Source organism: Sus scrofa, chromosome 11, assembly GCF_000003025.6.
Source record: "Sus scrofa isolate TJ Tabasco breed Duroc chromosome 11, Sscrofa11.1, whole genome shotgun sequence".
NCBI classification, from domain to species: Eukaryota; Metazoa; Chordata; class Mammalia; order Artiodactyla; family Suidae; genus Sus; species Sus scrofa.
In genome coordinates, this window is record NC_010453.5 from 43,799,730 (window position 1) to 43,825,427 (window position 25,698).

At 33.3% G+C, this 25,698-nt stretch overlaps 1 protein-coding gene across 1 annotated transcript in view; it reads right to left on the bottom strand.

The window, feature by feature from the left end:
• The window catches only part of DACH1 (dachshund family transcription factor 1), a 422,381-nt gene that overhangs the window by 34,344 nt on the left and 362,339 nt on the right, over positions 1–25,698 (bottom strand). Inside the window, exons 7-9 of the mRNA XM_001924267.6 lie at positions 12,255–12,406; positions 3,821–3,968; positions 392–535 (exon numbers count right to left, since the gene is read on the bottom strand). Coding sequence (XP_001924302.4) covers positions 392–535; positions 3,821–3,968; positions 12,255–12,406 — 444 coding nt within the window. The remainder of the gene's footprint in view (positions 1–391; positions 536–3,820; positions 3,969–12,254; positions 12,407–25,698) is intronic.

Here is a 25,698-nt window from a genome sequence, read left to right on the forward strand (position 1 = left end):
TTGTCATCTTTTAAAGGTTGAACAAAGATGATAACCATGAGAATTATCAAAAGATTTGAATGGATAAATAATGCAAAATTGTTCATGAAAATGGGATGGGGTTTGGGAAGTTCTCAGATTAATATTTTATTATGTTTTGATACAGACAGATTTGGTTAAATAGAAAAGCAATGTCAGGGCTCAGATACAGAAATAAAACTGTGGAAGCACCTATGAAATAAAGCATTTCATCCAACACATGTGACTATTCTTCCTACCGGGCTTTCAACTACAAGCAGAGTTTAATGAACCACAAGCTATAGAAATATTCAAAACCACAAACACAAAAATGTGTCTTTTGAGTATTCAAAATGAAAATTACTTAACCATGCATAAAGATGCCCCCTCTTACCATTTAAGACCCTGAGACTATCTGTTGAAGCTGCCTGTTTTAGTGTTTGTTCAGCTTGCTCACGCCGTTTTGTCTCAAATTCAAGTGCTTCCTGCAATTTTCTCTTTGCCTTCTTCTCCTTCTTTAGCCTTTTTTGAACTATGGCTAGAAAAGAGTGTTTGTACATTATTATTTTTAAAAATTTTTGCAATGTTCAAATTTCTACAAATGATCTATTTTTCTCCCAATAATCTCCCCCCCCTGCCCCGCTGGACTGCACACATATATGCAGAAGTCTAAAAAAATCAAAACGACAAACTCACTTTTGCCTAAAATAAATCTCAGTGAAATGTTCAAGGAGGCCAATGGTTATTTAGCCTTGAACTACTACAAGAATGCCTTTAATTGTCATACATAGAGACACATTTAATGAAAAACTAATTTTAATAAATATTTATATTCACCATTAAAGAAAGCCTGATTAAATTTCTTGGCTTAGTTTCTGCCCTTAAATCAGATTAATGCAAAGCAGTTTTGAATAGTGTAAACTTTTACAAGCATGATTCCTATCTCTTTATGAAGCATCAGTTTTGGGTAATACGTTTCCCCTTTTACAAACATGCTTCACAAAATGCTTTACAAAAATGTGACAACAGCAAATTTTTTAATAATTATTTCTTGAAATTTTAGAAAATGAAATAAATTTAATGCATATGAGGAGCTAAATACTCTTAATTATTGTTAACATATATAAGCAGAATTTTTTGGATAAAGCTATTGTGATTTGCTTAGAGATGTTAATAATTTCTTCATAGCAAATGTATAGGCACTATAACCTATATTAAGAAAGTTATACTTTTACTCTGCAGAAATCTAATGGAGTATAAAACCTCACTCCTACTTATATAAAAAAAGTAGATTATGATACAAAAAGTTAATTGTGATGCAATTTTCTCCTACTGGGAATTTAAATGTTTGTATACAATATGTATCAATAAATAACAACAAATGTCCTTCATGAAATATATGTTAATTGTACTCTCATACATAAAATAATTAATCACTGTTTTAACTTTTACACTATAAAGTAAACAATCAGCATATGGAAAGCATACAAATATTTTCTTTGAGATAATTTCTTTTTGAATAGTTGATAAATATTGTAAGTGTGAATGTAACAGAATCAGTGTGAGAAAAACCTCCTGGTAACATTAGTCAGAAGAAGTAATCATTCCAAATTTACTGCTAAATTTCTTACTACAGATAAAAGAAAAACATTTTTATGTAGCACAGCATTTAGCTAAAATATAAAATCAGGTAATAATGGTTCATGTAAGAATTTTAGTTTCAATTTCTAATTTCCCAAAATCCTGTTTTTATAATTATTAACATTGTTAAGATGGCAAACAATTAACTTGTTGAGTTTACTGTTGCTGGTATTAGATAGTAACAGAAACTATTTTTTTAATCAAAATTTACATTTAGTAGATAAACAAAACCTGGTTTCAAATAAATGCTAATTTTCTTTATTTAAGTGTGAAAATAATATACTTAGCAAAATTACTTGCCTATAATTTCCCTTTCCAAAGACAGTTGCATATCAGTCTTTTTGAAAAGAAACAGTGATTTCTGAATTATTTATTTGGATTGTTCACTCCTACAGCACTAAAAGTTCAATACCCAGGGCCTTGCCATTGACTGCTCATGGTTCCTTCAATGAGATTGAACCAAATGGGATCACCATGTTCTCTCTTCGGGGTAATACACTGCTTCGACAGACACTTTCATAATAGATAATTATTGATTGTTATTACCTATAATTTATTGTTAACAATTAATTAAAATGTGAGGTTCATGATGTGACCTGTAAAATGTATTGCCCTCTACCTCTAGTGACTAAAAGAATAAAAATCCTTCAATAGATGGAAACCAACAAAATTCTGAGAATCTCTTGAGTAACCAAAAGGTTATGTTAGAAATTCAAGTGTCTGCTTTTAAGTTTTATGGAAAAAGGAGTTCCCGTCAAGGCTCAGTGGAAACGAATCTGACTAGTATCCATGAGGATGCAGGTTCAATCCCCAGCCTCACTCAGTGTGTTAAGGATCCGGCATTGCCATGAGCTGTGGTGTAGGTATCAGAGGCAGCTCAGATCTATTGTTGCTATAGATGTGGTGTATGCCAGTAGCTACAGCTACATTTGACCCCTAGCCTCCTGGGAACCTCCATATGCCATGGGTATAGCCCTAAAAAGACAAAATAATAATAATAATAATAATAATAATAATAATAATAATAATAATAATAAGTCTTGTGGGAAAAAAAAGACTTCTCTAGATGAGAATAAAATCAAGACAGGGCTATCTCATGGAAAACAGCACCACAGAATGAACTCTTTGACCATACTCATTATTCCCTTTTTCACTGTCCATCTTGTTTTGATTACTCCAGTACCTAAATCTATGCGAAATCACATAATTTACAAGTGTGCTACATACCTGGAGTGAAAGCTTCCCAAACCAGCCTCTTCCCAGGTACCCACTAGCTTTTGCTTCATAGTAAGTAATGAAAAACCTAACTCCTTCCAGTTTTGAGAGCAAAACAGAAACTTTTTTTTAAATGACCATGTCAAACATATAAAATGAGAAAATGTGGAGTGTTTATATCTCATACTTATTCAATGAGAGAAACAGAGCTCCCCCTTCTAGAATCCTGAGAAGAATCTTTGAGTTGAGACGAAGAGGAAGTTGGTTGTAAAGAAAATACTCTTCAATCTCATACATAAAATAAACATTAAAAATATGAATGACCTTCAAATTTTTCTATACATGCACTGTAAAGTGTGTAAAAAGAAGCAATTCGTAGATTGATAATATCATTATTTTACTCACTAAAAATTCCTATCAGTTTCTACTCTGATGTGTACTTGACCTTGTTGGATGAAAATGAGGCATTCAGAAAGAAAATTATACAAACACTCAACTTTGGTCATTTGTTCAGATATTCATCAGCCTTCCATTTCAGTTGATAAATATCTCACTAAATCTGCTTCGCTTGAATAATCAGTATTTTCTATTTTAGCTTTATGACTTTAACTCAAGTTTTTCAAAGGGCAATTGTGAATGAATACAAAAATTTTCTTCATGGCTGTCATCTTATCAGAGCTCCTTCTTATCTTAAAATTATGAATGCATTAAACACCATAAGCAATAAAAAGTATGTGATTAATAATATATTGGATATATTTCAAGTCCCTGAGGTACGAACAGAAAAGAAACCATGTACATTGGAGATTAAGAGATACAATAAACCCAGGATTCAAATCCTCCTCTAAACTTTAGCTACAAGTATAAACAAAAAAAGGTACAGTCCCATAGTAAATCACCAATCATAGTATTGTTAAGTTGAATACTTGACATAAAGTATTAAGCTTATTTGGAAGTTTGAAAATACCTCTATTCTTTTGTTCCATCGCCAACTGCTTCTCAAGTGTTTCCCTTAGTTCTCTTTCCCTTAAAAAATCCATCTTCAGTTCTGTTTTTTCAAGTTGAACCTGTTTTTCTTGAGCTCTGGCATTATCTATGGCAACTTTCAGGAGCCCCTGTACAAAGAAGGTATTCAGAATTGAAATATTTCTGTACAAAGCACATTTCATTCGTTATTTTCAAGTATTTTAAAAGAGAACAACCCACTATCAAATTCTTTCATTCCTGTTGTATAGTCATTCTGTACTCACTAGGACAAATACTAGAACTAAAGCAAAAAATTTCTAACTTTAACCAAACTTGTTTTGGAAGATCAATATTTTTGGCATGCAGGGTCAATTCTTCTAATTGGAATATCCAGATTTAATTTAAAACTATATGAGGGCAGCACATAAGCATGTCTAAACAATAAATACTCGAAAGGGACATTAGACTGGAATTCTCCCACATGGAATTATCTTGACATGGTTTATGTAACCCCACATGACACTGGAAGTATCCACTTATCTCTCAAGGCTCCTTCTCTATCACTCCCTACTAAGATTATACATGACATCAATGGTCTTTTGTTTCTCAAGGAATAAAATTATCACTGCATCAGGGATTTTACTTTCTGTATCCCTCCTGAATGATTTTCCTCCTGAGAGTTTTGCATGGCTATTCCAGACATTCATTTCACCTTTGTTCAGTCACCATTCAAAAACGGCCTCCTCTTACCACTCTGTCTGAAATGGCCCTGCAATCTCACCTTCTTATTCTTTCCTTAAAATTCTTCATAGCATTTATGATGCAATACAGTCTCATATTTATCTGTTTACTGCTTTTTGTTGCATCTTCTCCACTTATATGTGAGCTCTCTGAGGCAGGGGCATTTTCTCTCATTGGGCACTCTATCACCAAAACCCAGAGAGTGCCTATCAGAGTAGATTTTACAAATTTCATGGATAGATATGATAATGCTGGGTATATTTCTCTTGAGATTATATAATTTATAATGGATCTGAAATTTAGCAGCTTAAAAGTGCTATTTTTATTGAAATTGGCTTATTTAAAATATTGTGTTAGTTTCATATGTACAGCAACATGGTTCAATGACACATGAGGAGGTGTATGTTCTTTTTTTATATTCTATTCCATCTACAAGATATTGAGTATAGTTCCCACAGTGTGTTATTTTTAAGAAGTTGTTCAAAAAGGCTATAAATAGAGGATAGTGTTTAAGGGACAATTTGACAGTATTCAAGAATGTACAGTAAAAGCAAAGTATATTTATACAATTGATTATAAAATCACAGATATACACATACACATAATTTGACTTACTGTATGCTATTTTAAAAATTTAGTAGTATTTTGCAGTTTTTGAAAATGAGATTATGAGACTATGTAAAATATTCTGCATATGTTCTCTCCTAAGATGCTTTAGAAAATTACCAAAAAAATTATTAGTAAATATTGGAGCTAAAATTTCTATCCTTATCATCTCAGCAAAACAAAATGGTATTTTGAAGACAGTTTGCCTTGGTTTATGAACAACCACCACTGAATTTTTCAACTGAAATTAGAAATGAAATGAAAGTTAGTATCATTTGTAGATAAACTCTAGAATGCGACCCCTTGCTAGAGAGAGGCCATTCGACTCAGGAATTTCAACACCAGCTTGACTTGCTAGTACAATAGGAATATACCTTTAATTCTATCTGTGTAGCATTGTCACAAGTCATTTTTATTCTCTTTTTCAAGTACATATAAATTATTTTAGATTTGTTATACCTGACCCTAAACTTTTTGGATTAATTCCTAAGAAATAAAACAGGCTGGAGAATTTCTATGTGTCAGTTCACCCAGCCCTAGTCTTTTGTTTTTCACAATAAAACATAGCTAGCTGCTAAGGAAACTGCCATCTTAACTCAATTCTGCAACATTCTTGTATATGTTTCTTCTTCATCAGGAACAAACAATTAGTAACAAATGAAAGAGATCATTACATCAAGTGCCCTTTTAGATCACCCCAATTAAAACTTTAGTTTAGCTGTATTTTAATTCTAAGATACCAAATTCTAATTTTCTGCTCTGATTGCTCTTGTTGACTTATCTTTGAAAGATGTACTCTCAGTGCAATGTCTAGAGATTATTTAGCAAGATGCCAATGTTGGCACCATTTAATGTGTTGATTGGTTGTATTATCAGTAGCTGTTTAAAATAAATTACTATTAAACTATTATTGTCCTTGGCTGACAAAACACAATATTTTGGTGTTCTTTAAATATGAAACAATCATTATGAATAAACATGCTGAATAATGTTAAGCTGCAGCTCTAATTTTATATTAATATTTGTTGTAAAGTATAAAGTTGCTAAAAGCATTTATGTTTATTTACTCTTTCCTTTTGTTGCAGTTGCTGCTAATGCTGCTAATGGTAATGCATTACATATTCCTGCTGATTATGTCTGAAAAATATTAGCTTTTAGGATCCACTATCCTCTAGGGAATACTTATAAACTGTATAAAATTAAGTTTCATTTCTAGATTTTAAATCAGTGCCCATCAGTAGGAGTCCAGTGTGAACAAAAATCGGCACTAGAGCCAAACTGATGCATATGCAAAAATATGTTATTGCCTGTGACAGCTCTGCTGCAAAAAATACAGAAAACCGATTAAATTTCAATGCAGGGGGGCTGAGAAAAGCAATAGCAAGTAGTGTTCACAAGATCTACAAATCACTGGGACACCGTTTTAACCATCAATGATAATAGTACTTTCAAATTTGTGCAACTTCTGTAAATTTTCCAGTTAGATCATATGCAAAAGGTCACACTAAATGCTAGGTCTCATATGGATATCAATATCAAGTACAATTCTAAGCTAATAATGTGATTTACAGTAAAAGATACAAGGCTTAAAACATGAATTTGTTTCCAAGGGGAGGCCAGTTCTCATGATGTTGAAGTTGGACAAGGACAATTCAAAAGAAATGCATGCTAAGCTTACTCTACAGCATAGCAGTTATTAAAGACAGTGGTTGTGTAACTTCAAATTTCTTTTCTTTATGTCAGGCATAGTGATTTTCATAATACACAAAATTTTATTTTTCTGAAGTAATCTATGATATACTGCGTTAATTCAATTATTTGTATCTTTTTTCAGAGGTGGTACATATATATATATAGATAGATAGATCGATCGATCTATTTATCTGTATCTATATATATATGGATTTGGTCTTTTGTTATTCATAATAAGTCTCTTGCAACTATATCTGAGTTTCTGTTAGTGAGGTGACTTTCGGAAAGGCACTAAAGGATGGTTGAGGTTCAGAGAGCTTCTGGATTGATCAACATGTATAGATACTGGGTGGGTGAAGGAAGCTCTATGCCCCATTCCACATACCTGGCCCTATGCATCTCTTCTATCTGGCTGTTCCTTAGTTATATTCTTTATAATAAACTGAGTACCTAGTAAGTAAAATGTTCTCCTGAGTTTGATGAGCTTCTCTAGCAAGTTAATTGAACCTGTAGAGAGGTGGTAGAACTCTCCGATCTGTAGTAGTTGGCCACAAGCACAAGTTATAACCTGGACTTAAAACTGGCCATGGAAGTAGGGACAAGGTGCAGTCTTGTGGGACTGAACTTTTAACCTGGGAGATCTGCTGCCATCTTCAGGTAGATAGTGCCAGACAGAGTTAAAAAGTAGGCACCCAGCTAGTGTTGCAGAATTACTTGGTGTGATAAAAAATACCAGACATTTGGAGTTCCCTTGGTGGCACAGTGGTTAACGAATCCGACTAGGAACCATGAGGTTGCGGGTTCAATCTTTGGCCTTGCTCGGTGGGTTAAGGATCTGGCGTTGCCGTGAGCTGTGGTGTGGCTCACAGACGCAGCTCGGATCCAGCGTTGCTGTGGCTGTGGTCTAGCTGATTAGACCCCTAGCCTGGGAACCTCCATATGCCACGGGTACAGCCTTAAAAAGACAAAAAAAACCCTGACATTTGATGATCAAAAATGTTAGAAGTTGTAGTAAAAGAAGACAGGATACACAGGTGTATTTTTCCAGTATAATAACACATTAAGATTGTTCCATAAATATTAATTTTTATAATTAATTTTATTAGTATTGCTGTTGTACATAATATAAATTAGTAAATATAATATACAGTCCACATTTTAAGAGATTAATGCTATTCTCTTTATTATAGTAAATTGGGTTTAAATTATTGGCTATATTTTACCATTATTTTTTAAATGATCTCTTCACAAATCGGCAATGGGAACAAGGGGAGAAGACATTAATATATTGTTACAATTAAAGATAAAAAGATATAATGTAAGACCAATATATCTCATCTTAGTCTAGCCATATTTTGAAGCCAATGTCTTATTTTGCTGTTTATCTTTTTGAAGTTTCCTTCTAATTCTTTGGTCTCTGTTCTAATTAAAAATAGTATTAATAATGCAAATAAAAGTGATTTTGTTTGAAAATGTATAAAATACATCATTACTACCCATGACATTGAGATGTAAAGATTGACATATTTTGATCGAATTAACTCTCATTGTCTTACCTTAAATATTGAAGTAAAGAATAATTCATAAATGTCACAATTGGTTTAAGTTTATTTATTAGGACATAGTGAACCAATCTAGGACTGCCATTCATTGTCGCTTTAACCTACCTTTTAGATGTTCTTTGTTTAATACCACCATATTGATAAACCACAGTGAACCAAACTCCTATCACATTCCCCCTTACGGTATTTATCTTTAGTGCTAAATTAACCCCTAACTAAACTTAGTACTCTCTCCCTTATTTTACTTTTTGACTTGTTACTTATTTACCTATTCTTATTTTAATATGTGGAAGTCAGTCCAAATAATCTTGCAATAAGATAAGCAATGCAAATTATTTGTTCCCAAATCGACCCCAATGATGATTTATAACAAGAAAGCTCAAATTGAGAATAGTGGGTAAAATTCTCTTTTTAAATGTATTCAAATGGTAGCCAATGATCAAAGGTATAACATCCAGTAAATTGACACTAAAATTCTAGCTACTTCACCTAAAATCTCACACGGAATTCTCCAGCCGCATAAAAGACAGTGTACATTGCAAATAAAATTCCATATAAAATAAATTTTTAAAAAAATCCTCGAAAGCAAAAACTAAAATGAATCTGTATCTCTCACTAAAGTGAAATTACTGTCTTCCACTGTAGATATCTTTATCTATTATTACCTTTAATTTCTAAAACACTCAAATTTTAAGAAAGAATAATATAGTTCTAGGAGGCAACAAAAATCTGATGCCTAAAGATATATAATATGTGTATATTTTTTCTATATGAAATGTATTTTCTATACTATTTTTAAAATACATATTTTTCTATACTACATATAACATTTCACATTTAAAAATACAAGTATACAGTATTTTTCTACAGGTCCTCTTTAAAGCACAAAGAAATAACAATTATGAAAATTCAATTTTGATAATGTGTCATGGAAGGGACATCTCTAGTAATCTTCAGTAATCATTGTAAATTTTAAAATTGAAAATTATCAAATTATAGAGTATCATGAAATTAAATTATTGAATGTTAGAACAGTTACTCCTTAAACATTAATATGAAGGGTTTTTTGGTCATTAATTCTAAGAAAAATAATGTTTATGTGCATTAAATTTAAACATAATCCAATGTCTTGGGTTTAATTAAAATAGCAAATATATACATTACACCTTTAATTTCAAAATGAAATTTTGTGATTAAAAAATATAAATATTTTCAACTTAATTCTTTTTCATTGTCATTGTGATAAAATATCTCCAAAGGAAATATGGAGCTTTAAATTTACCACACCAAAAAGTATATTATCATTTTAAATAGAAAGCTGAGAACCCCATTACACATAATTGAAATTGCAGAGGAAATTAAGGTAGACAGAATGTAATTACCCAAATTAGAATTTGGACAGCAAACACATTTATACTGTATGCCCAATAAGCCAGGGTCATGACTTTTTAAACATTCTATACCATTCCTAGGATATTACTATACTTTATATGTGGCAATAAATAAAAGAGCCAGGATTTGTGACATTTTGCAAAATCATGTGAAACCATTAATGAACATAAATCCAGTGTATATTAGTGTGTGTATATGTATACAGGTATATATATATTGTGTATTTGTGTATTTGTGTATTTCTATTACTCTAGATGGAACGCAGTAAGGTTTTTAATCTTTATTTTAACTTATGTCCACATGTGTAACATACACATGTATATATGCATTAAATCCACACATATAAATATGTAATATATACATCTATATACACACTTTATATATATCTGAGACTTAAGTGACATAATTTATTTTTAATTAAGTATTCTTATTGTAGGTATTCTAACTTTATCAGACCCAGATTCCTATAATATGGGACTAGAAATAAATAATTTAGTTTGCTTTGACTGTTCCTTGTTATCAATTCTTCTTAAAATATATACTCAAAGCTGGTTGGAAGATTAGAGAGTATATTAAATCTAGGAATATTTTCAATAAAATAAATTATTTTGGGGGAGTTCCCGCTGTGGCGCAGCAAAAACGAATTTGACTAGTATCCATGAGGATGTGGCGTCTCTCAGTGGATGGAGTATCTGGCGTTGCCATGAGCAGCTGTGGTGTAGGCTGCAGATGCAGCTCAGAATCTGTGTTGCTGTGGCAGTGGCATAGGCCAGAAGCTGTAGCTCCAATACGACCCCCAGTCTAGCAACTCTCATATGCTGCAGGTGTGGCCCTAAAAAGAAAAAAAAATTGTTTTTTTTTCTAAACTCTCTACATTTTAAAACTGGAATTTTCTTTTTTCTCTTTCTCTTTAAAAGAAAAATTATAATTTGAGGTGATGTAGGTAACATTTCTGGGTATTGCTGCCCTAGGGTTCAGTGGATAGACATTCAAAAACTGATAGAATTTGACTTAGAGATTCAGTGTTCACACATAATGCAAAAGTCCCTATGTAAACCCACTCTTCAGATGAGCAAGCTGGTTTACACTGATGAGTGTTTACACAGAAACATTTCTCTGCTGATATTGAAATTATATTACCCTTTTCCTGGTTAAAGAGGTTGTAGTTAGTGAAGATACAGAAAAGTAGATTGAGAAATTTAAGGCAACACTTAGCTTTTTCTTGGCTTCATGTTCTCTTGTTTCTCAGAGTGAATTCAGAAATATTAAGAGCAAGTTTCTGAAAGCATTTACTTTAACAAAAGAGAAATTCATTTAAAACTCTACCTCATAAAACAATACGATGGACCAAATTTAGGGTAAGAAGTTTTATGCTTATTTTAAAATAAAATTAATTATTTGGCCTTGAATAAGTTTAGGCTAGATTGATAATTTATTTCAATCACTGAGATGCAAAACCTTAATGTTGAATACAGTTCTAGTAAGTCTAATTACATTAGTATTAAAAATGCCTATTAATAGAGAAGAAGATCTGTTACATTAAAGGCCTTCTGTTATGTCCTTGGAGAGATAAATAAAATTAATTATATGTCTGCTGGGAGAAAGTTTAATATAGTAGGAAATGTGTACAGAAAAATATCACTAAGGATGGAGTGCTAGAATAAAGATTAAAAAAATGACCAGCACAGAATCTGCAAGCATATTCTTGCTACTAGTTACTCCCAGTGTGGAAAAGTAGACAGCAAAAATCTCCATCTGGAGTCCACATGACCACTTCATGTGTGGGCAAGAAAATTATGCCTTCTTTTATCCCAAACACTCTTATTATTTTGGCTCCATGCTCTATGTTATTGTTAACTGTAAGTATTTTTGATTCATAATGTACTGTGCATAAAATATACATCCTGAAGACTACATAGGAAATCTGTGGAAAATTTTGTATGGCTTTTTGAAGTCTATTCTTTGGAGAAACCCTATTAACTGAAATAGACTTATTTATGAAAGAAAGGATTTTTAGGATTCTTTTATATTAGACATATGTAAATGACTAAACATACCATTTCCTCACTGCAAGGCCCGCAGTTTAAAAATAACCAAATATTTATTAGAACTAGGATACTGTCATTTAGTACATCTGACAAACTTAAACAGTTCATGTCTTCCCAATAATCGGCAATCAGGAGAACCTTAAGGCACAATAATTTCTTAAATGCCTAGGTCACTTTCATATAAGTTTTTATTAATGTATAATATACAGTTTTGAGTGTTTCTAAATCAATTTGTTCAGTGTAGTAAGTTTAAAATCTTAAAGACCTAGAAAAAGTTCAATACCATGGTTCCATCCATCTCAAGAAAGGATTAAGCTGCAAGAGTAGGAATTAGGGAAAAAAGCAACCACTGAGATGTCCATGTGCCTTTCTTCCCGTTGTGAAAAAGTCCTACCTGTATGTTAGTCAGAAGGGTCTCTATGGAAGACAATCCATCAGGAAAGAGAAAAGGAGATGGGAATCCAGGAGGTAGTGGTTGTCCATGCCCAGTTAGAGAAAGTTTGTCAAGGCTGTCTCTTGCAGTTGGTGTGGAAAGCGGGGTCTCATCTGTATGTGATTGAAACAAAAATATAGAACAAGTTACGCTTGTCTGTTTTTATTAGACCTCAGTAATGGCTTCCCTAGTGGTTTCCAGAACATTTATTGCAAATTGGTTCCTGCTATCAGGAGAAAATGCTTTCTGCTGAATTTTCTTTAATGAAAAAGCTGTGGAGATACAACAAGATAACATTAATGAGTAACTTTATAAGCCTTTTAAATGCAGTCTCTAATGAGACTGAGTTTACAGTGCCATAGAATCTTTTTAAAACAAATATTATCTCATATATAGTTGTGATAATATATTCAGGCTGACTTTATGGGCACCTTCCCAATTATCTCATTTTAGTTTGTTCTGTTTGGATTGACAATAGAATATTTCTAGAGCTTCACAGAAGAGAAATGTTTAGTATATTAGTGTTTCTTTCTCAATTAACCCTTCCTACATATCAATGATTTGTTCAAGTATATTCTTAAGAAATCTACAAACAAATATACCATTAAAGCCTTTAATTCTGAAACTAAAAAGAAAAACTAGAATCAAATATACTCTTTTAAATTTATAATTGAATTATTTAAAATCATGAAAATTAAGATCTAATTCTTTTGACCTTGAATACCTCTCAGCTCTTATTGAAAAATGAGTTTTTTATACTTGAAAAAGGGGTATAAAGGGTAATAAAATACAACTTCCAAAATAAATATTTAGAAAATCAAATCTAAAACTCTCTAAGGTAAATTAATCTTTACTTTGTTTATTGAGCATTCCCCAACATTGTAAGCAACTGAGTAATACTCAGATACAGATTTTTTTTACACTCATTGTGAAAGCTTCTTATCCACTTCTTTATTATTTAAACATTCTTACATAGGTAGATACCTGTCATGCCTTATTTTAGTTTATGATATCACAGAGAAAATTTTATTCACAGCAAGAATCTCAATTTTATAAATATTTTCATATTTCACCCCAGGAAAATTAATCAGAGCAACATATTTGCACAGTCCTGATAATATCTCTCAATTTTGCAAGTGGCTAGAAACTTCAGCACACTTGCCTTTATGCTCATAATTTGATTCCACTGTTGCTGAATCATTTCTTTATTTTTCATTATAAGACCCAACCACAAAACACCTTTTCCAATTACCTCTCTCTGGGACAGAAATATTCTGGAAGTCGCCACACTTCGCTGTCTCTAACTAATGTCAGGACACGTTCAATTCATCTCCCTCACCTTTCCACATTTCCAGTTAATGAACCAAAAGGGAAGAAAGGTTGGGGAGTAAGGAATGGACACAAGGCTCTCTATTAACTACACTCCTCTCACAGGCATTCTCATTCCTCTGCAGTTTCTCCTTCCACTCCCTCTTCTGTTAACTTACTGATAGATGGTCGGAGGCAGCAGGTACCAGAAGAAGAAACAGAGTAAGCAGATTGAGTAGAACTCCTTGTGTTCTTTCATTTTAAAGAAAATCATACTTGTCAGCAGGGTTAAAGAAAGACTGCAGTGCAGGGGATGAGACTGCTGCATGGCTAATGTGATCAAGGTGATCTCGGACACCATTTACAAGAGCTGTCATAAATTACCCCTCCAGACCAAGGCTGTTAGTGTTTTCTCATAATAGCTCTGAAAAGGTGCTTGTTAAACATCTATGTGCATGTGAAATTGTTTAAGGATAAAGAGCAATATTTTTTGATCAGCCTCACCTTAACTGTCACATGCTAAAGAAAATGTGGCTTAATAGATCATGGGGATAATAATTGCTTGTCTCTTGAAGAAAAGCATGGAACAGGATGACCACCTGAGTTTGCTTTCAGCTTTAAAGTATGTGACTTCACAATTCTTAAAGGCGGTCCAAGCAAAAAGCATCCAATGTACACACACACACACACACACATCTGATTCTAAGTTTCATCATTCCCATGACTATTTGGATTAACATCAATACTTTTATGCTTGAGTTCATTTGGCTATTGTGAATAAATGTATTAACATACTCATGATACATACATTTAGGTACGTATTTACCTAATATTTACTTAATATTACCAATATTTACATAACTTAACCAATATGCTATACACTGGAGAAATAATGTTGAAAAATGCTATATGCAAACTTTTAAGAGGCTCTTCTAGACCCTAGTGACTAATCCCAGTTGTTAAGTAGCTAATTCTTATGGTAGTAAAGCACTTTGTCTTTCACGGTTATTCCCATTATTCCATTAGCTACTTCATTTTCCCTCCAGTATAGAATTAAAATTGCTGATTGTTGTTTGTGTGTGAGTTTTCCTTTTTTTTTCCTTTTCTTTCTTTCTTTTTTTTTTTTTTTCTTTTCTGTAGCTGCTTCAATGGACTGCTTATTTTGGTCCTCATAGCTCAAGTAAGCATGAATAGACTATCATTTAGTAAAGAATTACTCAATTAGATTCATTTATTTGTCATTTTATACAGTGGAGAGACTACATAAAGCCACTTTAACACAATCAAATTTAGGGCACAATGACTGCTAAAGAAGTGGAAAAAGAGTATTTCTTAAGAACAATATGTATTTTCTTAAACAAAGACAAACTAATCAAAGATCAAACAAAACAAAACAAAACAAAATATTCCTTTGGGCTTTAATAACCTACTATCTGAGAAAAGGTTGTCATCTTGTGGCAATTAACATCATAGAAAGCCTCAGTCTTCCTACAAAGACAGTGAAATTCGGAACATCGTTATTCCTTTTGAAATAAAAGTGACCTTTAATATCCTAAATGTCTTATGAAGATTAAAGCAAAAGTTTGAGAGGACAGACAACATGGAAGAGAGTTCTGACATCACATCATCTCCACTGACTTCAAACAATGATGATGAAGCATAAGTTCACAAAACACCTTTTCCAAGTTGAGATATCTGTACCTTTTTAGAGTTTTATCTTTAAGAGTAAGTTAGCTTGTTAGATGTTCTGCTCTTTGAATTATTAAGGCATTTAACGATATAATCTTCATTTTTTTCTTTAATATGATTTTAAACAATTTTAAGCTTATGGAAAAGTTGTAAGAGTTGAACAAAGAAGCCCTGTATACTCCTCTAGTGGTTTGAACGGTACCCTCTCAAAATATACGTCCAAGCCCAACCCATGGTCCCTAGTAATTCTAGCTTATTTGGAAAGAGGGTTTTTACAGGTGTGATTAAGTTTCTATGAGAAAATAAATTTATATTGTTTTAAGACAACAAGATTGTAGTAATTTGTCAAACAAGCTCTGGGAAACTAACTTTGTCCTCAGAGTCAACAGTTGTTTACATTTTGCCGCATTTGGTCTTTAGTTCTTTCACCGTTTCTCTCCCTCTCTTACTCTGTGTATGTGGACATATGTCTGGGCCATCAACCCTCTTTAATCTTTAAGACATCACTGCATATTTTATAAATACAAGGACATTCATTTTCATAACTACAGTATAAGATCAGAAAGAATATGCACATGGAATATTAGGTTCAACCAAGAGTCTATATTCTAACTTCATTATTTGAGATGTCTGTAAAGACTTGATTAATAATAAATATGTTAATTTATTTGGCAAGTGCTTGGAAAATATTTTTATGGGCATGTGATAGATATGTAGTAGCCTAGAGGATGGCCTCTGATTATTTCTTCCTCCCGTTATTCATATACTGTATAGAATCTTCCCCTTGGTCTGAGTTAGACCTAACAAGCATAAAGAAACAAATGTGATGGGATGTCCCTTCCAAGGTTCAGTTATAAAAAGTTTATACTTTCCACTTCTCTCTCTCCCTTTCCTTACATTTCTTGCTCTGGGGAAATATGTGATGCCACGGGACAGCCATGTGCAGGACAAGAGGCTGAGGGCTACCAAAAACCACATGAATTGGCTTGAAAGTCAATATCTCTTGCCCAGTCGATCCTTTAGATGAGGCTGCAGCAAAGTCATGAGATCTTAAACCAGCTAAGTGGTACCCAGATTCTTAATCCACAGAAACTGTGAGATTTTAGATTTTTTATCATTTAAGCTACTAAGTTTTGGTACAGTTTTTTCTACAGCTCTAGATGACTAAAACAGTACATACTCCTTCTTGGGATATATGATGAAAATAATTTAGTGTCCAATTAGTATTGCTACTTCAAAAATCTTCTAAAAGGAAAATAGAACTGTATATATTAGAAACTAACAAATGATTTTATCTTTTAACTAGAAAAACTACTGATTAACATTTTAATAATTATAGTAAAAATATGACAATTATAACAACGCATAATCAATTAACATAAACTAGAATATAATGGACTACATAAAGAGAACGTAAAAAAGGGAAGAAAATATTTTTGAAAGTCCAAACACAGGAAGGTATGAAAAAGTGATATTTCATTCTTCTCATTCTTTCATCTTATGATTCTACTCATATTTTAAGTCACTTATCAATAAATGACTATCACTAAGAGTGATGCCTCTGTAAGACAGGCTTCTTTCTCTCTAGTCTTATCACACATAGCAATTTAGCAGGATATCCTAAGGACAATTTGCTTAAAAAAATAATGGGCCTCTACTTTTAAAATGTTTTCTTTCCTGTTAATAAAATCTAACTCAGTTGGTATTTTCATAACTAATCCCTTTGGATTTGAATTACATATTTTCTTTCAAGTTTGTTATGTATGACTTTATAAATTACAAAACAAAAAAAAAATTCACTCACTTTTAGAAAACCATACATTTCAAGAAATTCACATTTATTCAGAGTGTTTTGAAAGAGCAGCATTATTAAAATGGAAAAATCTCCATATTTAATGTCTACAAATCTGAAAGTTTGCATGAAAATGCTATATTTCTATACTGGTAAAGTGAAAAAATGTTGAAAAAATTCTAGAGAATATGGTACTTTCTATAGAGAAGTAAATGATTAGTTATATAGACATTAATTTTTCTTGGTCATTTTGATAAATTCCCATTAGGACTGTAGACAAAGTAAACTTTATTGGTGTTTTTGTAAACTCATTAGCCACGTTATTCAATTGGAATAGAGGCATGAATAATCTAAAAAAATAAGGACTGGTATTAAAAAAAAATTTTTTTTTTGAAACTGACATCCAGATATAAAATAGTCATTTAAACTGAGTTCAGTCATAACCTCATTCATGGGTCATTCCTACTCTAGGTACCCAACTTAATTTGACAATAGAAACTAATAATTCTGATACCAGAATATAACTCTAAGTGAAAAATGGTCACAAATCTATATCAATTCTTATAAAATATCCAGGGATATCATGAAATAAGGCTTTTTTTTCCCTATTTTTAAGCCCCATTTCAAATTCTGGATTTAAAATTACTCCAATTTAAAAAAAATACAATTGTCACCATAACATGATACACTTACAATAAAATGAAAAGAATCCTGGCTAGATTCAGAGGGTATGAGTTTAATTCCTGGCTTACCAAATTAGCAAATAGTAAAGAATCCATCTCTTATGGTCTAGGAGACTAATTTGATCTATTTATTAAAAAGATAACTACAAACTCAAAGGTAAAAGTTTAAATCCAGTTTGATTATGTATATGAAAATGCTTTATGAAATATAAAATGGTAATAAATACAAAGTATTAATAATTAAGATATAACTAAATTTATTACAAATATTCCTTTGGAAACTTGACTTCAATTCCCCATGGAGGGAATCCTGATCTTAAACCATGAGTCATGAGCCTGTGCTTTCTATATTACTTCTCTCTAATGAGGCTTGTGATGATGAAATATTATGTTGATAAAAAATTATTACTATATATTATTACAATTGCCTTATACAAACTAACCCTGAGTTAGTTCAGTGAACTGTTAAAATTAACTATGATAGAGTCAACTTGAGAAAGGGCCAAAGAGTATGAACTAGTGTATCAATTTCTCTTCAGGCAGCAGGTCCTAAAGAACATGAGTAGGTTGACTTACACGGAAATAAGAGTACAGATACTGGGGAAATACCCTGAGAAGCATAAAAACATTTAAGAGTTTCCAGTATTAGAATTCTGAATTTCAGGTCTGGGTGACTAAAGGAAAAGATTTAATAAATGAAGGAGACCATACAATGATCTCCTGAATGTTTGGAAGGATGATGGAGATATGTTTAAAAATACATCAGATTCACAGTTCACCTAATTTAATGCCTAAAGTACTGATCATATGCAGTTAGCATCAGTAGTTTATCAGTGGTTCTTAACTTCTGGGTTGTTTACCTTTGAGAAGCTGCTAAAAGTTAAGGACCATTCCTTCAGGGAAGAATTAGAACATATATTTCAGATCCCTAACAGTAAGAGCTTATTAATTCTGTTTAAAGACTATGTGAATGAAATGAGATGAGGCAAAGGTGGAGAAGCATAGAAATGCAGAAATGAGAAGGATGAGCCTCTATTTACCCTGAGGTTTCACCACATCCATGATAGCAGAACAAAAAATACTTTCTATTGGGAAACCACTCTATTGATTACAAAGGCAATTTCATAGACATTATCTTGCGTTAGGAGGAAGCTCTAGGAAGATTAAAAAAATACATGCAATTGTAATTTCCATAAAGTTATGTTCCAAAAGATTGACTCAAATGGCACCCATGGTTATTTAGAGAAAAAAAAAAAAAGAGAGAGAGAGAGAGATTATACTTAAATGAGGCAACCTGAGAGCAGAGTGAAGACAGGTAAATTTTCAAGGCAAGGGGCATTAGATGTGGGCACTATATTTTGAGAAATACGTAAACAGGGGGAAGTGAAAGGGTTGTATGAGGAAACCATCAGGGATAACAGTTCAAGGAAAACAAGGATCCTAATGCCCTAAAGAAGCTTTGTATTTTTATTTATTTAATTTTATTTTTTTATTTTTAAAGAAACTTTGTGTTTTTTAAAGGGAAATCTTATTTTCTACTATTAGTCTCAAAAGGGAGCCTTTAATTTCTCTCCTATTATGCATTTCAAAAATCTATGCATGGTGGAAATTCTAAAGCAAGCTATATATTAATATTTCCAAAGTTGGCCTTGATAGCAAATTTACCACTATCTTTGGCAAATGAGAAGATGGAACTGAAGTACTCAGTGTCCGTGCATGGATTTCCTTTTCTTCCCACAACTTGGAATTTTGTGGCAAAATAAAATGGTAGCAAGCATTTACACACACACACACACACACACACACACACACACACACTGATTCAACTTTTAAATATTGGGTGGTTTTCACTACCTTTTGTTTGTTAAAAGGCATAAGTTGTGAGTGTTTATGAAAGAGCTGGTGTGGGTTATGCTGAAAAGGCCATTTCATTGACCCTTCTGTCTCTTCCATGACCCTGTAGGTTTAACCTCACTGCTGATACTGCAAGTGAATATGGGAAAGCATTTATTGAAAGCTGCATAACGGACATGGTTATATTTCCTAGGTTGATGTTTTTTGCATATCTGCACAGTAGGGCCATTAAGGCTTCTAAGAGCACAACGGAAACAATCATAACATTTGTTTTTAGATGACTGACTCAGGACATGTACACCAGGCTTTATATAGAAACTGTTTTTGTTTTATTAAGGGACTGTTTGCCTGTTAGTGATAACATCATTAAAAATAAATGAAAGGGGGCTGGTAAAATGCTTCCCAAAAGCAGAAACCTAATTAAAGGTGATATGCCTGCTATGAGGATTTTCTCAGGACTCAGAAATAGAACAAGGTTAGGTCTTTCTCATTTTATAAGGCCCAAAGAAGACCTCACAGTAAAACATCACTCCTGATCTAATTTTCTATTTGTGTGTACTTTAATAATCTACTTTACAGTCTGTGCTTGCCCATAGAAAGTGAACTAGTTTTGTTCCTACAGATAGTTTCTTCATCATGTCATACTGTATGAAAAGAAAATCTGATGGTTCAGCTCGAACAAAAAAGGTACTTTCCTCTTAAAGCAAATTGTAATATATGCAGCTATAGTAGTTGAAATACTGCACACACAAACATTTTGGAGCCCTAAAGGACCACTTTTGAGACTCTCAGTTAATGGTAAAAAACATTTCCAAAGCATGGTTTATAATTTCAGCAGGAAAAAAAAAAAGTAGACCCTTTCATTTTAAGGGGTGGAGTTACTCTAATTTCATGGATGGTGGAAAAAGCAGGAAACTGCATTGCCTTGATAACTCTGCCCTTATTGTGCTGTGACCTTGGCCAATTTACTTAAATTTTCATCTGCCAAAAATGAGTTTCTGAAATGTGCTTTGAGAATTTTAAGGGGGTGGGGGAGAGAGGTTGTCACATAAATTCAAGGCCTTTTCAAAATTGACATTCCTTGAGAAGTAAAGAGAAAATGAGGAGAAACACTAGGTACCCTCTTAGTGTGCCATGGCTTGATACCCTGTTCTCTCTTGTCAACTCTGACCAATTCTCTTTCATTGATGAGTCTCCAAGCCCAAAACGAATCTTACTGCTAAGACAACTCAAGAACTATTCCCTAAAATATTAAGCAATTGAAACTCTGATTTGCACAGGAGCTTTAGACTAAAATTAGCATTATGTTACAAAAATTGTGAGCTATCTTTGAAAATAATCTGGTATTTTCAGATAAAACAAGCTCCAAAGGGATTCACCCCAATTTCTTCAAACCCAAGAGTATAAATTTTAATTTTTTCCCATAAAAGGTTAGAGTGTCCATTTAGAGGAAATACGGGGTGGGGGGAGAACATTTTGACCCCCAGGATATGAATGTCCACAAACATATGGAGACTTCTGACAAATTTGTGAAATATGAAACCTGGCAGGATAGTTAATAAATATTAAGGAATCTGAGGAGTGATAATGAGAATGGGATTATTATTTATGGAAAAGAGTCCTTATGTTTAACAGAGACACACTGGAAATAAAGACATGTCAATGAATTAAATAAAACACGTTTAGAATTGGCTTCAGAATGAATGCTCTGGAGGAGAAGAGGAGTTGGATGGGAAATTTATGAAGCAAGACTAGGCTTGAGATGATCGCTGTTAAAGCTGAATGATGGGTAGGTATATAGGGGTTTCATTATGCTATTCTAATTTTATGCACATTTGAAGTTTCCTATAATAAAAAGTTTTTAACTTAAAAGTCCTGCTACTTAGGAAAGATTCCATTAACTCATTCATCATTATCATCGTCAAAATAACTAGCATATATTGAGTGCCTTCCGTGTATGCGATGTTCTAAGCACTTTGCGCGCATTGACTCATTTAATCCTCACAATAATGGTTAGATTGGTGCTGTTGTTATCTTCATTTTACAATCGAGTAGATAGAGGTAAAAATGAGTTAATCAACTTGCTAAGATAATTAGGCTAGTAAGGAGAGGAGCTGGGTTTGAAACCATGTAGTCTTGATCTAGACTTTACGGTTCTTTAAACATCCAGGGAGTAAAAGATGTTATTTATCAGAATTTTTAAAGTGCATTTAATATGTGTGTTCTAATACATACAAGTAACCAAAACTCTGAGAAAAGAAAATAATTCTTCAGTTATTTCATCTCTGAGTAGGAAGAACACTTAAGAGATTTTCTCTTTCACTCATTTTTAATAAAGGTTTGACTTACTGCCTGGAAATCCAGCCAATGGTCATCTTAAGCAGCCAAGATTCCCCCAACTTGACTACTTCCATTGTCATATTTACAATTATTCACTTTTGAGGCAAAGATATCTTAGACCTGAAATTCCAGATTCTCCCCGCATGGGACCAGAGAACTCCAACCATGCGTATAACAGATATTTAATATCAACCCTAACTTTAAGGAGCCCACAAAAGTATCTCCCTGTAAATTTCTCCGTTCTAAACCTTGTCCAAATGCCACCCTACTAACAAGGTCTATACTTTGCTTATAAAAAATAGTTAACCCTGAAAGAATCACTTTTAAATAAACACATGATTTCATGAGGTTAAAAAAAAAAAAAAAAGCCCACTTAAAAATTCTTCCGACAAAAACTGTATTGCTCAAAAGATTTATTTCATTGCCTTACCTATTTGTCAGTTACAATCAATCCTTAGCTATGGTAACAAACTGTCTTTTGCACTTGTTCAATTTAGTTTCGCCTGAATACTGTCCTCATGTGACCCTCGCCATGAACTTGCCTGGCTTCCCACCACATGAACTTTATCTGGATTTCTGAATCATCCCTTCTCTATCAGACCCACCCCTCCCCTGACTCCATCAGTGTGTTCATCCTCATACCAGGAGCTCCCATGGTTCCTGGTTACCACTCTGTTCATGCACGAGACTCCTGGGGCACTGCCCTAAGCTGGGCATCATCTTGCTGATCTAGATACATTAATTTATGGATGTCTGATAATTTATTAAGCACAAGGTCTCCTTCCAAGCCACAGGTGTAGACTCTCAACTCCCTTGCCACACTCCCTTGAGACCAGTAACACCACAGTCTCCTGAAGTGATACCTAATAGCTCTACACCTTCAGTTTCACTGACGTGAACCAATTCATTTTTTTCCCTCCCATTCATAACAACCAATTACTATCTTTCCAAGATTTCAAATGTTCAAATGCACTGAAAATTATAACCAAATTTCTTCATAGGTATGTTTCCTTAACATGAAAAAATTGAGAGAGGAGGAACTCTGGTCATCTTATGTAACCTCAACACCTGGCACATTATGTTTTTAGTATCAATTGGTTGAATATCTGATGTACTATAGCTCCAAAACTAGTTTATGTGTTAAGTTCTTTGTTCTTATATTAATAAAGATACATTTCAGCTGAGGTCAGTTTACATTTTAAATTAGTTGAGTCTGAATGAATGAAAAGGTATAAAATATGAAATGCTTTCATACTGGGTTGACTTTTGAGAAGTGTGAGCCTAACATATGAAAGTTATTTATGATATTTAAAATACTCATTTTAAAAATTCCATTTTGGGGGAGTTCCATTATGGCTCGGTGATAAGGAACTCAACTAGTATTCATGAGGATGTGGGTTCAATCCCTGGCCTCGCTCAGTGGTTTAAGGATCCTACGTTGGTTTGAGCTATGGTGTAGGTCACAGACATGGCTCAGATCCCATATTGCTGTGGCTGTGGTGTAGGCTGGCAGATGCAGCTCTGATTGCCCCTAGCCTGCGAACTTCTATAGGCTGTGGGTGTGGCCCTAAAAAAAAGAAAAATTCCAGTTTTGAAAAATCAGTCAAATATATTTGAGGCACCCCTGTGCAGAAAGGCGACCAGTATGAGCCAATACAGTGAGATTTGATTCATGCACATAAAAGAGCTGTTGGCTGCTTTGGGCAAGAATAGATTTGCCAGGACAGAAAGTATCCATGCAAAGTTGATAAGCATCCTGTCAGGAATATTACAGAAACTATTCCCTGGAAATTGATAGGAGGTTAAACTAAGTGACCTTTATATCCTTTTACCTAGTGAGATTTTATGAGTTCTTCCTTTAAAACGAACTGCTTTCAAACATAGTCATATAAAAATGCAAAGGAGAGCACTAATTTTTAGGATTTAGGGAAATATAAAAAGTTAAGAGTGTATGTTTATGTCATTGTCAGCATTCTTCCTTTGGCGAGAAGGGGATTCTTGAGCAGCACAGCTGCTATTTTGCAACTCTCAGAGCATAAAAACATAATGCAAACTCCTGGACCTTTACTATAGCTAAGTTTAAAAAAAAATTGATTTCCAATTTATAACCACTCGTTCCTTGTAGCAAAGAAAAAAGATGACATTGTCAGACTTGTAAAATTGTTGTTCCTAGCTTTTTTTTTTTTTTTTTTTTTTTTTTTTTGCCATTTCTTGGGCCGCTTCTGCGGCATATGGAGGTTCCCAGGCTAGGGGTCTAATCGGAGCTGTAGCTGCCAGCCTACGCCAAGCAACGCAGGATCCGAGCTGAGTCTGCAATCTACACCACAGCTCACGGCAACGCCGGATCGTTAACCTATTGAGCAAGGGCAGGGATTGAACCCACAACCTCATGGTTCCTAGTCGGATTCGTTAACCACTGCGCCACGACGGAAACTCCGTTCCTAGCTTTTTAATGTGTTATGTTTAAGGAAAAAAAAATCTGCTGGTTCACAAAAAGTCAAAAAAATAGGATACAGAAATGAAATATCTTGCATCGGTTTTCCTTTATCACCTATTTTTAATTTGAAAAACTGCTTGAAAGGTTAAAATTACTTTAAAAATTCAAACTAAAAAACCCATCAATCAGTTGTTTCCCATCAAAGAATGTCCTGTTATCTTCTTCTTGCTATTCTCTATGTCTAATTGAAGGGATGCTTCAGACTCGCTTTGAGGATTTTTTTTTTTTTTTTCAAATCATGAGAAATTTTTGCTTTCAAGCTAGAAGATATAGCATAGATCAAGAGAAGGCATGTTAAGGGATTTGAGGAAAGGTGGTGTGAATGAGAGCTGGTGAGTGTGAAGAAGGTGGCTAGTGTACAAGTTAGAGAAACTGCAAGAGTTCTGAACAGGAGGTCGTGACCCACAATGTTTGGGGACAGGTTGGGCTTGGCTGATCATCTTGCAGAAAATGCACATTCTTTCTAATCATGAGAATGCTGACCTATTTTATCCCATGTGATCACTGGCCCGTTCATTCCCACGACACGTTCAATTCAAATCAAACGGGAGTTATTGTTACTCAATATTTTCTTGTGGATTTATTTATGGTTTGTCTGCTCCAATTACAACGTAAGCTGCTTAAGAACAAAACTCCTCTCTGTACTGGTACTGTGTACCCTCTACCTTGTATGGTGCCTTTCCCTTATAAGGCTCTCAAGAAATGTATCTAGAGTGAATAAATAAGTGTTTAAAAATAACTTCAAAATGAAATAAAATCTCCCTTCAGGCAATTTATGTGCATTTTTTTCCCTCGGAATTTTCAAATTTGCCAGCATATATATGGTTAAAGAATCTTCTTAACAGCACATTAAGAAGGATTTAGAGAAATTCTATTACTATAGGTAAAATAACCCTATAAGTGCGAATGTGTTTGAAGGAAATTGAAAGAAAAGTATATTGTATGTATGTATCTATGTGTACAAATGATTATATACACATATGCACATAGTTATGTAAGTACCTGAGTACATAGAGATATATAGGTACCTAGAACTCTTCTATATTTAGTTAGTCAATAACTATCTACATTTAGATTATTATTTTAATTTAGAAAGTCTCACCAAAGGCTTTAGGCAAATAAGTAATAAGTTTATTTGACATAATAAGTTATCCTTCATTACTTGTTCTTTCTTCCTATATTATTGAGATTTCACAAGAATAAAGAATCCAAGAGGAAACTGGAAGTTTTACCCCTACTACT